The 13,344-nt window shown below is 38.6% G+C and overlaps 1 protein-coding gene across 3 annotated transcripts in view; it reads left to right on the top strand.

Annotated features, from left to right (window-relative positions):
- Positions 1-13,344, top strand: part of LOC128693543 (serine/threonine-protein kinase Genghis Khan) — a 230,939-nt gene that overhangs the window by 193,420 nt on the left and 24,175 nt on the right. For all 3 annotated transcript variants that reach the window (XM_070081421.1, XM_070081429.1, XM_070081424.1), the window contains one exon: positions 10,791-10,950. In XM_070081421.1, the coding sequence (XP_069937522.1) occupies positions 10,791-10,950 (160 nt within the window). The remainder of the gene's footprint in view (positions 1-10,790; positions 10,951-13,344) is intronic.

Here is a 13,344-nt window from a genome sequence, read left to right as displayed (position 1 = left end):
TTCACTGTCTATTCCTGGTGTAGGGCCACGGGATATACTCCGGGATGTACTCTGTCCCCTGGGCACAGCATAGGGTACACTACCCGAGCACATGCGGCTGCGTACATACCGACGCTTCACTGGTGAATATGTTTCCTCACTATCACTACTCGAATGATTGTCAAGAGCAATAAAATCACAATCCACGTCACTATCATCATCATTACTGAAGTCAGAGGCCTGGCCCTGTGAAATTAATAGTTTTCTCTTGTGTTGAGGTACAACTGACTGTGGCTGAGGAGTGCCCACACCAGAGGTAGAAGGTTGAGGATCATCAGGGTTTTCTGCACTATTATCGATATCCTGGTCATTCTTTTCGGTCACTAGCTGATCAAAGCCAAAGAATTCCTTTTCATTTCCACTTCCATCAGTCTCAGAACTATCAGATAGGAAGAGGAGAGTCTCAATTTTCCTTGGGACTCTACTCTTCCTATCTGAGAGCTGCCTTGCGACGAGGCATGGTGAACAAAGGTAACTTAGCCGGCGTTCCCACAATGCTATGCGGGCGCCTAGATTTTTTGTTTATGGCGCACACCCACCACGCAGACCCGTTCTCTAACATGTAGACCTATGAGCGTTTTCGTGCTAAATTTGACGGCACTAGAATTTTGACATAGATCTACGGTTTGGACACTAAACGTGAAGCCGTAGATCTACGGGATGGACGCTTAAAGGGTTAATTGGTTGCAAGAGCAGCAATGTAACCCAGTTTTTTATGTAAACTGGATATAATGCCTTAAAAATGTTTTAAAATGATGAGAAACACTGTGAAACTAGTGTAAATAACTTGCAAATGACGTTAACTATCGCTAAACCGTAAGAAACACTAAAAACACATTTTAGTCTTATTTTTTAAAGGAATAATGAGCACAAAAAATTATATTTACCTTGTGATTTGCTTTCAACTCTTTGACCGTTTCGGCCATATATATATACGTCTTATGAGCGAATGTGTTTGATGTATATACAGTGGACCCCCGGTTAACGATTTTAATCCGTGCAAGAGGGGTAATTGTTATGCGAAATAATCGTTATGTGAATGAATTTTCCCCATAAGAAATAATGGAAATAAAATTAATCCGTGCAAGACACCCAAAAGTATGAAAAAAAAAATTTTTTACCACATGAAATGTTAATTTTAATACACACAAACTGAAAAAGGCATGCACACTTACATGACACTTACTTTTATTGAAGATCTGGTGATGATTGATGGGATGGGAGGAGGGGAGAGCATTATCTTCTTACTGTTTAGAAGGGGAATCCCCTTCCATTAGGACTTGAGGTAGCAAGTCCTTTTCCGGGGTTACTTCCCTTCTTCTTTTAATGCCACTAGGACCAGCTTGAGAGTCACTGGACCTCTGTCGCACAACAAATCTGTCCATAGAGCTCTGTACCTCCCGTTCCTTTACGATTTGTCTAAAATGGGCCACAACATTGTCATTGAAATAGTCACCAGCACGGCTTGCAACAGCTGTGTCAGGGTGATTTTCATCCATAAAGGTTTGCAGTTCAACCCACTGTGCACACATTTCCTTAATTTTTGAAGTAGGCACAATGGATTCCACAACTGGCATAGGCTTCTCAGGGTTAGCCCCAAACCCTTCAAAATCTTTCTTAATTTCCATACTAATTCTCACCCTTTTTACCACAGGGTTGGCACTAGAAGCTTTCTTGGGGCCCATGGTCACTTATTTTCCAGAAACAGCACCGAAAACACTGTAATAATATGAAATATTCCGATTGTATGCTTGGATGTTACCGCGGAGGCTGGCTGGTAAACAATGCCACCGGCGGAACATGTGAGCGCGTCTCGGAAGAAAATCGGTAAGCGGGTTTTTAAGCGGTATGTGAGGCAAAATTTTTGCAATTAAAGTAAGCGGTATGCGAAATAATTGCTATGTGATGCCATCGTTATGCGGGGGTCCACTGTACATGTGTACTCAAAAATTCTAGCAGCTTCAAATCAAGCGGGTGAAAGCAGGTAGGCCCACGTGTGAGAGAATGGGCCTGTGTGGTCAGTGTGCACTGTATAAAAAAATCCTGCAGCACGCAGTGCATAATGAGAAAAAACAAACTCCGACTGTGTTTTTGGATTAAAACGCTGACTTTGTGGTCTATTTTCTTATAGTATTTATGGTTCTCTTCCCGTTTTCTTGGTCTCATTTGACAGAGTGGAAAACATATTACAGGAAAAGAGATGATTTTGATTAGTTTTACTAGGAAAAGGACCTTGAAATGGAGCTCAAAGTAGGGGAAATGTGTGATTTTTGCATATGTTCAAGAGTAAACAAATGTCCAACTAGCCATTCTAATATGCAGTCATGAATGGATTGACATTATTTATACAATTATTACAATATTGTAGTAGTCTACATAACTATTTTTGTTTGAATAAAAATTCAAAATAGAAAGCAAGAGTAATATCAAGAGGGGCCTGGATACGTGACTGATGAACGAAGAAAATGTTATCTTAGAGCCAGAAATGTCTGCATTGTTCATTCTGTACCCTATTTTGAAATTGGCATATTTTTTAATTTGCATGAAATTGGCCAAATTGCCAATTTCTGACCATGTTATTGGGTAGTTGAAATTGGTAAATGGGCATTTTCTTGTACTCAGTTATTAGAACAAATGGAGTTCTAAAGAAAAAGCTATGAGTTTGGTCTACTGGAACATAGGAATTAGCTGAAAATAGGGCTCAAAGTGGGCGATATTGTCGATTTGTAAATATCGCCGAGGTCGCTAACTTCGCAAGAGTGTAATTCTAAGTTTTCCATCAAATTTTGTACTTTTGGTGTCATTACCATCGGGAAAAGATTCTCTATCATTTCCTAGAAAAATAATTTTTTAGTTTTTCAAGTTTTATGCAACACCAGGAGACACCTCTGGACTTGGGATTGCAACAGTCAAAGGGTTAAAAATGCCTTAAGTGACAAAAAACACCGTACAATTAGTGTACACTCGTGAAAGAACATAACACTTGCTAAGACATTAAAGAATGTCTTTTAACCATATTTAACTTATCGTCCATCGTAACCACATTACACTTGGAATCATAAGCACTATCTTTCATAGGACCCATGGCTAACACAGACACAGTAAAGGAATAATCACAGAAATTGCTGTAAATGGCAAAACACACACACAATTGCAGCATGAGCAAAAATGCATATGGCATCGTCCTTGTTTTGTGTGAGAACCAGCAGCAACACCGCCAGGTGGCAAGACTGCGGAACTACGTAATGGTGGACATTTGTTTACAATTTTTTTATATAAATACAGTGGACCCTTCCTTTTCATGATTAATCCATTCTAGAGAGTCTGATGAAAGCCGAAATTCGCAAAAACTGAAACCATTTTCCCCATAAGAAATAATGTAACTCCAATTAATCCATTTCAGACACCCAAAAATATTAACAAAAAAATAAAATTTTTAGGGAATAACTATAGTTTTACATACAGAAAACAATGAGAAAGAAATATAAAGCACTAATGAAATGGATAAATGAACATTTAAATCTATTTTACTTTTATTGAAGAGTCTTGTTGGCATGTGGAAAATGGCGAGGAGCGGAGAGAGAGGCGAGTTTATTGTTTGGAGACAGGACACAATGTTTAACCCTTTCAGGATTTCCGACGTACTAGTACGGCTTACACACCAATGGTTATTGACGTACTAGTACGCGTAAATTCTAGCGCCTTCAAATCTAGCGAGAGAAAGCTGGTAGGCCTATACAGGAGGGCCCCACTTATACGGCAGGTTAGGTTCCAGGCTACCGCCGTAAAGCAGAAACCGCCGTAAAGTGGAACACCCTTTTTTTCCACTTACAAATGCATACAAACACTAGATAACAAGTTTACACTAACATATATTATGTTAGCAATAGAACCAGGCATCAAAAAACAATAAAAAAGTACAATACACACATAGTGCACTCATTACTTACCTTAAAATATTTATAGTCTTAATCTAGGGTGAGACAAGCAGTGTTTATTGTAAGAAATCAAGTGTTGTATGTATGGTAGTCAGCCAGGCTACCATACCAGGCCACCCCACCCACACATACTATTCTATGATATTTAAGCATCCCAGAGCGTTAAAATGTATATACAGTTCACTCATTACTTACCTTAAAATATAGGGTGAGATGAGTAGTATTTATTGTAAAAAATAAAGTGTGGTATGTATGGTAGTCAGCCAGGCTACCATACCAGGCCAACCCACCCACACATACTATTCTATGATATTTAAGCATCCCAGAGCGTTAAAATGTATACACAGTTCACTCATTACTTACCTTAAAATATAGGGTGAGATGAGTAGTATTTATTGTGAAAAATCAAGTGTAGTATGTATGGTAGTCAGCCAGGCTAGCATACCAGAGAGAAAGAATGAGTGCATGAGAGAGGACAGGCGCAGAGTTATGTAAACAAACCAGGCGAAGGTAAGTTTTGTAAACAGTGTACACGTCTGGTTTGTGTACAAGTTACATTGTGTACAGGTTGTCTCTACATTGATACGGTAGAATAAATAAAGAAGAACACTCCCATTCTCATGTAACATCATTTTGAGAAGAAATGATGTTCTGAGTGAAGGCAATGGAAGTAAAAGTCACTCTGACTTTTTTGGGTTATCCTAGGTTCTCTACACATATGTTATGTATTTATGTTATGTATCGTGTTTATTATATAATTTTTAAAAAAATATCACGGATGGATTAATGAAAATGTGTATATTAACGTAATATACAACATTTAATGATACACCGAGCTCAGACAGCGTAAACAAACAAACAAACTGAACAGGTTGTGGACGATCACTCGGTCAGGCGAAATAGACGGTATTAAAACGTGTCCAGTTTTAGTTCATTCATGTACATTTGTAAGAGTTTGTGAAACTTTTACCTTATAATATTTTATTATTAATATAATAATTAAATCATGAAACAAATACTCTTACACTGTGTACAAGTTAGTACAGAATTATAGCTATAAAGTGAAGGCATATGAAAGGAATATTTTTCTACAGTTATCCCTAGTAACAGGTGACGGGCTAGAGAAAACGTAATTCTTCCGACACTTCTACAAACCGTTTGGTAAACATCTCATATATATTTGTATAAATTTTTATACTGTGGGTGCATGTATCATGTTTGTGTGTTACATAATGTGTTTCTTATATAATTTTGAAAAAAATATCATAGATAGATTAAGGGAAATGTCTATATTAACGTAATATGCGACATTAATGCGCCCAAGAGATTATTATTATTACTATTATTATTATTATTATTATTATTATTATTATTATTATTATTGCATGAAGAGTAGAGAGACTCTTAGTGATTTTAATGTGTACCTACATGCCAGCACAGTGTTTAAGTTTATTTAGGTACAGGTGTACACAAGTTTATCAAGTACAATACATATAAAATATACAATAACTTTAAAACACTTGAAATTTTGGAAAGTTTCCAGACATAATAAGGAGATGTACTCAGGGAGAATGTAAACAAACTCGGTGGGCCGCTGTGACCGCATTAGAAAGACAGGTGGGGGGAGCCGTATAGCGAGTTTTGGTCATAATTTGAAATGTCCGTATTAGCGGAACGCCGTAAAGCGAAACGCCATAAAGCGGGGCCCTGCTGTATATGAAAGAATGGGTCTATGTGGTCAGTGTGCACAGTATAAAAAAAATCCTGAAGCACACAGTGCATAATGAGAAAAAAAAAACTCCGACCGTGTTCTTGGTTTAAAACATCGACTTTGCACTGTATATTCGTATGGTATTTATGGCTGTATTCTAGCTTTCCTGGTCTCATTTTATAGAATGGAAGACATATTACAGAAATTGAGATGAATTTGACTGGTTTCACAATAAAAGATACATTGAAATTGAGCTCAAAGTAGCAGAAATGTTCGATTTTTGATAAAGTTCAAAAGCAAACAAATTACGCCACTCATTCAATACACGTCAACTGGTGAGTCTAATATTCTTTCACAAGTGGGCTGATATTATTTATATCATTTTTACATTAATGCAGTAGTCTGCATAACAGTAAATCTTCTATTTTTTGTGAGAATAAAAATTCAAAGTGGAAAGCAAAAGAGATATAAGAGGGGCCTGGGGACGTGACCAATGAACAGAGAAAATGTTATTTTAGTGCCAGGAATATCTGTCTTGTTTATTCTGGACCCTATTTGGAAATTGGCATGTTTTGAAATTTGTGTGTAATTGGCAAAATTGCCAATTTCTGGCCACTTTGTTGGATAGTTGAAATCGGTAAATGGGGGATTCTTGTACTCATTCAATAGAAAAGATGGAGTTCTAGTGAAGTAGTTATGATTTTAGTCAACTAGTACACTGGAATTGGCTGAAAATAGGGCTCAAAGTAGGCAAAATCGCCAATGCATAAACAGTCGAGACCGCTAACTTCGTGAGAACATAATTCCGTAAATTTTCCATCAAATTTCATACTTTTGGTGTCATTATGATCGGGAAAAGATTCTCTTATCATTTAATAAGAAATGTTTTTTTTTTTTCCGAAAAATTTTTGACCCTGAGAAATTTAGATGGCCTCTTGACCCTGAAATGGTTAAATATGATGCTAATATCAACTCTACGGCTTACTTATCTATCACAATTCATCTAATATGACATAAACAATATTAACCCCTTTCAGGGTTCGTGCCATAGTTCTACGGCTTTGAGTTCTGGGTCCAAACCGTAGTTATACGCCATGAGCTCAGCTCACTCAGATAAGCTGCGAGTGGTAACTTTGGGCCTAGATAGCTATGTGATAAGTGTGCACGGCATAAAACAAATCCTGCAGTACACAGTGCATAATGAGGAAAAAAAAACCTGAGACTGTAATTTTGGATTATGTGCAAGAAAGGTATAAAATACCGACGCTATGAAAGTAAAGTCACATGTGCAGCATCTGGATATCTTTATTGTAGACGTTTCGCCATCCAGTGGCTTTATCAATACAAATTCTAGGACATAATTGGAAGACTGTTGAACTATATACAAAAGATGAGATAATCAGTCCCCTCAGCCTTGGAGTTAGTGTTCACAGCATCGTGGTGGAGGAGAATCTGGAGTAAAGGCAAGAAGACTGGCGGTTATATATGCGTCAGTGGATAAGGACATGCAGCAGACGAGGGCATAGTCACTGGTAGGTGGGATTCCCCAGTGGAAGTAGGTCCTTCCCAAAGAGATGGGTTAGTTGCAGCAGCTGTGAAGGCCTTGTAGATGTCCTCTGAACCAAGATTCCATGATGTTGCAGTGTCTGACAACAGTGTCTTGCACAACTTGTCAGACACTGCAACATCATGGAATCTTAGTTCAGAGGACATCTACAAGACCTTCTTAGCAGCTGCTGCAACTAACCCATCTCTTTGGGAAGGACCTACTTCCACTGGGGAATTCCGCCTACCAGTGACTATGCCCTCGTCTGCTGCATGTGCCTATGTAACCGCCAGTCTTCTTGCCTTTGCTCCAGATTCTCCTCCATCACGATGCTGTGAACACTAACTCCAAGGCTGAGGGACTGATTACCTCATCTTTTGTATATAGTTCTACAGTCTTCCAATTATGTCCTAGAATTTGTATTGATAAAGCCACTGGATGGCGAAACGTCTACAATAAAGATATCCAAATGTTGCACATGTGTCTTTACTTTCCCAATTTTGGATTAAAACAACAACTTTGTGATGTTTTTCCTATGTTTTTTGTAGTTGTATTTACTATTTCTTGGTGTCATTTGATAGAATGGATGATACATTGCAGAAATAGAGATTATTTTAATTGGTTTTAATACTGAAAATGGCTTGAAACTGAGCTCAAAATAGCAGAAATGTTCAATTTTTGCCAATGTTCAAGAGTAAACAAATGATGTCACGCGTCTAATACACGTGAGCTGGTGGGCCTAATATACTTTCACAATGTAGTTATATTATTTATACAATTATTGCAATATTGCATAACAGTGAATCTTTGATTTTTTGGTTTGAATAAAAATTCATTATGTGAATAAAAAATCAAAATGGAATTCATTTGTAAAGCCTGAAAACTAATGAACAGAGGAAATATTAGTCTAGTGCCAGGAATGCCTGCATTGTTTATTCTGGACCCTATTTTGAAATTGGAGTATTTTGAACTTTGTGTTAAATTGGCCAAATTACCAATTTCCGATCACTTTATTGGGTGGTTGAAACAGTTGACTTGGTGATTTCTTGTGCGCAGTCGAAATGGCTAAGAATTTGGTTAACTGGAATAATGTGATTTGCCTAAAATGGGAGTCAAAATCGGCAATATCGCCGATGTGTAAATATCACTGATGCATCAAAATTCACAAAAGCATAATTTTGTCAATTTTCCATCAAATTTTGTACTTTTTGTTTTATTACTTCCAGAAAAATGTTCTCTGTCATTTCATAATTTTTTTTTTTTTTTTTTTTTTTTTTTTTGTTCCCTGTGGACAAGTCTCAAATCTTGGGTCTGGGCCCTGAAAGGGTTAATAACATAGAAACATGATATACAGTGGACCCCCAGTTTGCGATATTAATCCGTTCCTGAGAGCTCATCGTAAACCAAAATTATCGAAAAGCGAATCAATTTTCCCCATAACAAAATAATGAAAATTAAATTAATCCGTGCAAGACACCCAAATTATGAAAAAAAAAATTTACCACATGAAATATTAAGTTTAATGCACACAAACTGAAGAAGACGTGCATAGTTTGTAGTACTCTACTAACAATAGAATACATGACACTTACAATTAATGAAGATCTGGTGATGATTGATGGGATGGGAGGAGGGGAGAGTGTCGAACTTATTGTTTAGAAGGGGAATCCCCTTCCATTAGGACTTGAGGTAGCAAGTCCTTTTCCGGGGTTACTTCCCTTCTTTTTTTAATGCCACTAGGACCAGCTTGAGAGTCACTGGACCTCTGTCGCACAACAAATCTGTCCATAGAGCTCTGTGCCTCCCGTTCCTTTACGATTTGTCTAAAATGGGCCACAGCATTGTCATTGTAATAGTCACCAGCACGGCTTGCAATAGCTGTGTTAGGGTGATTTTCATCCATAAAGGTTTGCACTTCAACCCACTGTGCACACATTTCCTTAATTTTTGAAGTAGGCACAGTGGATTCCACAACTGGCATAGGCTTTTCAGGGTTAGCCCCAAACCCTTCAAAATCTTTCTTAATTTCCATACTAATTCTCACCCTTTTTACCACAGGGTTGGCACTAGAAGCTTTCTTGGGGCCCATGGTGACTTATTTTGCAGAAACAAGCACCAAAAGCACTGATAATGTGGAATGTACCGAATGTATCCTTAGATGCGAGCACACTGGCTGGTTTGTAAACACTGGCATGCACGGGGCAGTTCAGGCCACACGTGGACACGTCTCGGATGAATCGCGTATGGCGGATTTTTTAACGGGAACCGAGGCAAAATTTTTGCGTTAAAATGTATCGAATACTGGATTTATCGGATACCGATGCCATCGCAAACCGGGGGTCTACTATACTCTGAATGAATAAAATATGTCACTTCGTATGTGAGGAGTGGTGGTGGTGGTGGTGTTGGGTTTATTAGGGCCACTGACAGCATAATTCGTATATATAGTGGTGGTGGTGGTGGCGGCAGCAGAGGCCACCACCACTATTCACACTGAAACAATGTACGTAATTTATAAATAAAAAATATTTACACTTACCTTGGAGGAGATGCTGGCATTGGTTTAGGGTGGTCGAAGATACCCAGGCGGTGTATGTTGTTGTGGCCCTATTTACCTCCAACAACATTGGCGGAGCTAGTTTCGTGTCCTTTTTCTATCCCTTAATCACTTTACTTACTTGCTACACTCTTAATGCTACACTTTATTGCTGGCTGGCACTATAGCCTTTATAAACTCATGCTGCTTTAGTATCGTACTTATCGTTGAATCTCTGAAGAAGGCACATTCTCCCCTCTCTCTTCCTCCTCCACTTTGGCACTTTGCTACAAGTTCTTTATTGAATTCTGTCGTGTTTCTCACTTTCTTTACCATAGAGCTGGCACTAGGAGCTTTCTTTGGGCCCATGGTGGCTTATTTAGCAGTCACATGCAATAAACAAGTGCAAAAAATAATGGATTATTACAAAATGTTTCGTATGACCTCGCAGGGTTATATTCACTCGCGGAGAAACAATGCCAAACTGGCTCAGAATGCGTGTGTGGGAGGCTTTGTGTGTGCGTGGCCACTCGGACGTGTTCCATACGACCGACGAAAACAGAGGAAAATAACGAAAACTGAGCCAGTATTTTTACCAAAAAAAAATCGGCGATAACTGTAATTCACAAAAACAGAGCCTAATGAAACAGGAGGGTCCACTGTAATTTACTGTTTATGTATACATTTTTTTTGTCTTTAATGTCTGTTTATTGTATTTTAAATTGTTTTTTAGCTTTTATCTTTTATTGTTAATTTTACCTCTGCTATTTATTTTAAATATTTTTTTAAGGAAAAGTTTATTTATTTCACGCCCTTTTATTATGACATAGGCGTAAAGGTGAATTTGACATAAGCCAAAATGATGTAAAGCAGCGTATGACTGTAGACAATCCTGATCCAAGTACCATTTGCTAATTTTTTAAATAAAATTTTGCAAAATACCATTTTTTTCACCGAAACTAGCATGTTCATTTTTCAGCAAAGTTCTGTATTAAGATTGTTTTTATTTTGTTTTTCTAGCCAAGAGACCATTGGGTATTGATCCTACTCGAGGCATTGGTACAGCATATGAAGGTTTTGTAAAAGTACCGAAGCCTGGAGGGGTCAAGAAGGGATGGTCAAGACAGTTTGTTGTTGTGTGTGATTTTAAGCTCTTCCTCTATGATATTTCACCTGAGAGGTAAGTAACATTCATTGTAGTGCAATTTTGGGGGTTATAATAAAAAGGCTTTGGAGTTTTTGTTTTTGTTTTTTAAAGATTCTTAATGTTTACAATGCATTCAACATTACAGAAGATAAATTTTGGATATCCTTCAGACACTTAAAAATATCATTAGCAGGAGTATAAGCACCCTCATAGGTATTCGATGTCTTCAATAGAATGTATGGTACTCATCATGAAAGTATGCCAGGGGGAGGCACCTGGCATACTTTAATGTCAAAACTTAATTCCAAACCCTATTAGGTGTTTTGGAGAGACAAAAATTAATTCTGGCATAGAAACTTATAGTATGATGTCTCAGAATTCCACCTGGATACTCGCTGCACACAGTGCCTTTGGGGCTTGTGCATACAGAGAGTGAAAGTGAGAGACAGAAAGTGAGAGTGAGAGTTGAGAAAGTGAGACAGAGTTATGTACATGTCATCAGAATCAAGATTCCATCTTGATTCTGAGGACATGGACATAACCTTCACGACTACGACAACTACTTCTACTACTAACCCATCTCTTTGGGTAGGACCTACTTCCACTAGGGAATTCTGCCTACCAGTGACTATGCCCTCATCTGCTACAAGTCCCCCCTTTCCACCTGACGTTAGTATATAAGTGCCTCTGCTTCAGAATCTCCATGACCAAGGTGCTCTTCGCATGAACTCCTAGGCTATGGGATTGATTACCTCATCTTCTGTATATAGTTCTACTATCTTCAAATTATGTCCTGGAATTTGTATTGATAAAGCCACTGGATGGCAAAATGTCTACAATAAAGATACCCATATGTTGCACATGTTTTTGCATTGTTGAAGATGAATAAATGTAGGATCTGTTGCCTGTACTCAAAGTGGTACTTGAGTTAATGTTTCCTCAAGATTACTACTATTATTTATTTTATCATTAATATTTGGGGCCCTAGCAGCTCCCTCCACTGCAGTTGCCAGTGCCCCCACCCCAGACCTAGATGGGTGAACCCCATCCCTGGCATATGTGTCGTTTCTGCCATAGAAGGGGTCCCAGTTCTCAATGAATGTTACTGAATGTTAATGGATTCAAATTAGACAAGTTTAGATTTAGAAAGGATACAGGGAAAGTATTGGTTTGGAAATAGGATAGTTGATGAATGGAACAGTCTGCCTAGTAGGATTATTAACCTTGGGTAGTTTCAAGTTTGGGTTGGATAGGTATGCGAGTAAGAGGGGTTAGATCTGAGTGGGACTTGCACGTGGGTAAATAGAATTATCAAAACTTATTTCTTGGGTAGCATTGAAAATTGGGTTGGGCAAATATTTTGTTAGTGGGATGGATTGTGAAGGACCTGCCTAGTATGGGCCAACAGGCCTGCTGCAGTGTTCCTCCTTTCTTATGTTCTTATGTAAAGTTGAGAAACATTCTCCTGTTTGTTTTATGGCCCTTAAACATTCTCGTTGCTAAACATTAGTCATTGGGCATGCAGTAGTGATGTAATTGAAGTTTATTCTCCCCATCACCCTGCCCTTGGATTTCATGGGGGTGACACGTAAGATGTCGCCTCGGGTGACACCATCCCTAGCAATGCCACTGGGTGTACCATACCTTTAGCTTCCTTTCCAGTACTGTATTTTGGGAGGTGGAAGAGGATGGTGCAGGCTGGGGGTGTGGGAGGCAGGGCAGAATATTATGGAAGGCTGCTGTGATTGTGAAATTAATGTTTGGGGAGTGGGGGCTATGGAGTGCAGTTTGTTTCTGATTATTGTGTTTGGTTGATATGGGGTGACAGGGGTATCCATAATCATTTGTGTTTGATGTTCCCCCAGAGGCTGAGCTTTCCTGTCCATCATTGCATGTCCTCTGTCTCTTTCCTTCCAGTGGTTTGGTCTTACCCTCACTCTGAGTTGTTCCCTTTCTTTTTTGTATTCTGTCTCGATTGAGGTACACTTCACATTGAGGTACTTCCACATTGGGCAAATGTGACACCACCTATGACTGCTGCACCTCTCCTACCTACGGTTTATAAGCTCCTCCTCCGCTCATATGCCGTATTCTACTCAAGATTGATGGACTGACCACATCGACTCAAGGTTGAGGGACTGATTACCTCATTCCCCACATATTCTTCAAGCTTCTCCTGTGTATGGACTGATGAAGCCACTGTGTGGCAAAATGTTTCCTTAATAAAGATACCCAAGAGTTGCACATGTGTCTAATTTTCATCCACACTTCTTGATATTCTTGAGAGTCCTTTAACAGTGACTTCTTTTGTAGTATCCTGTTCTGTACCAATTCTGTCTTGAATGTCAGTTTGATTGGTTGATTTTTTCCCTTGAATACTCTCCCTCCCCCAAGTCTGTGAAAATTTTCTACCTGAGACATGTCCTC

The sequence above is a fragment of the Cherax quadricarinatus genome, chromosome 6, assembly GCF_038502225.1.
Source record: "Cherax quadricarinatus isolate ZL_2023a chromosome 6, ASM3850222v1, whole genome shotgun sequence".
Taxonomy (NCBI): domain Eukaryota; kingdom Metazoa; phylum Arthropoda; class Malacostraca; order Decapoda; family Parastacidae; genus Cherax; species Cherax quadricarinatus.
The sequence above is the reverse complement of the archived record's forward strand: the minus strand, read 5'-3'. Positions and strand labels throughout refer to the sequence as shown.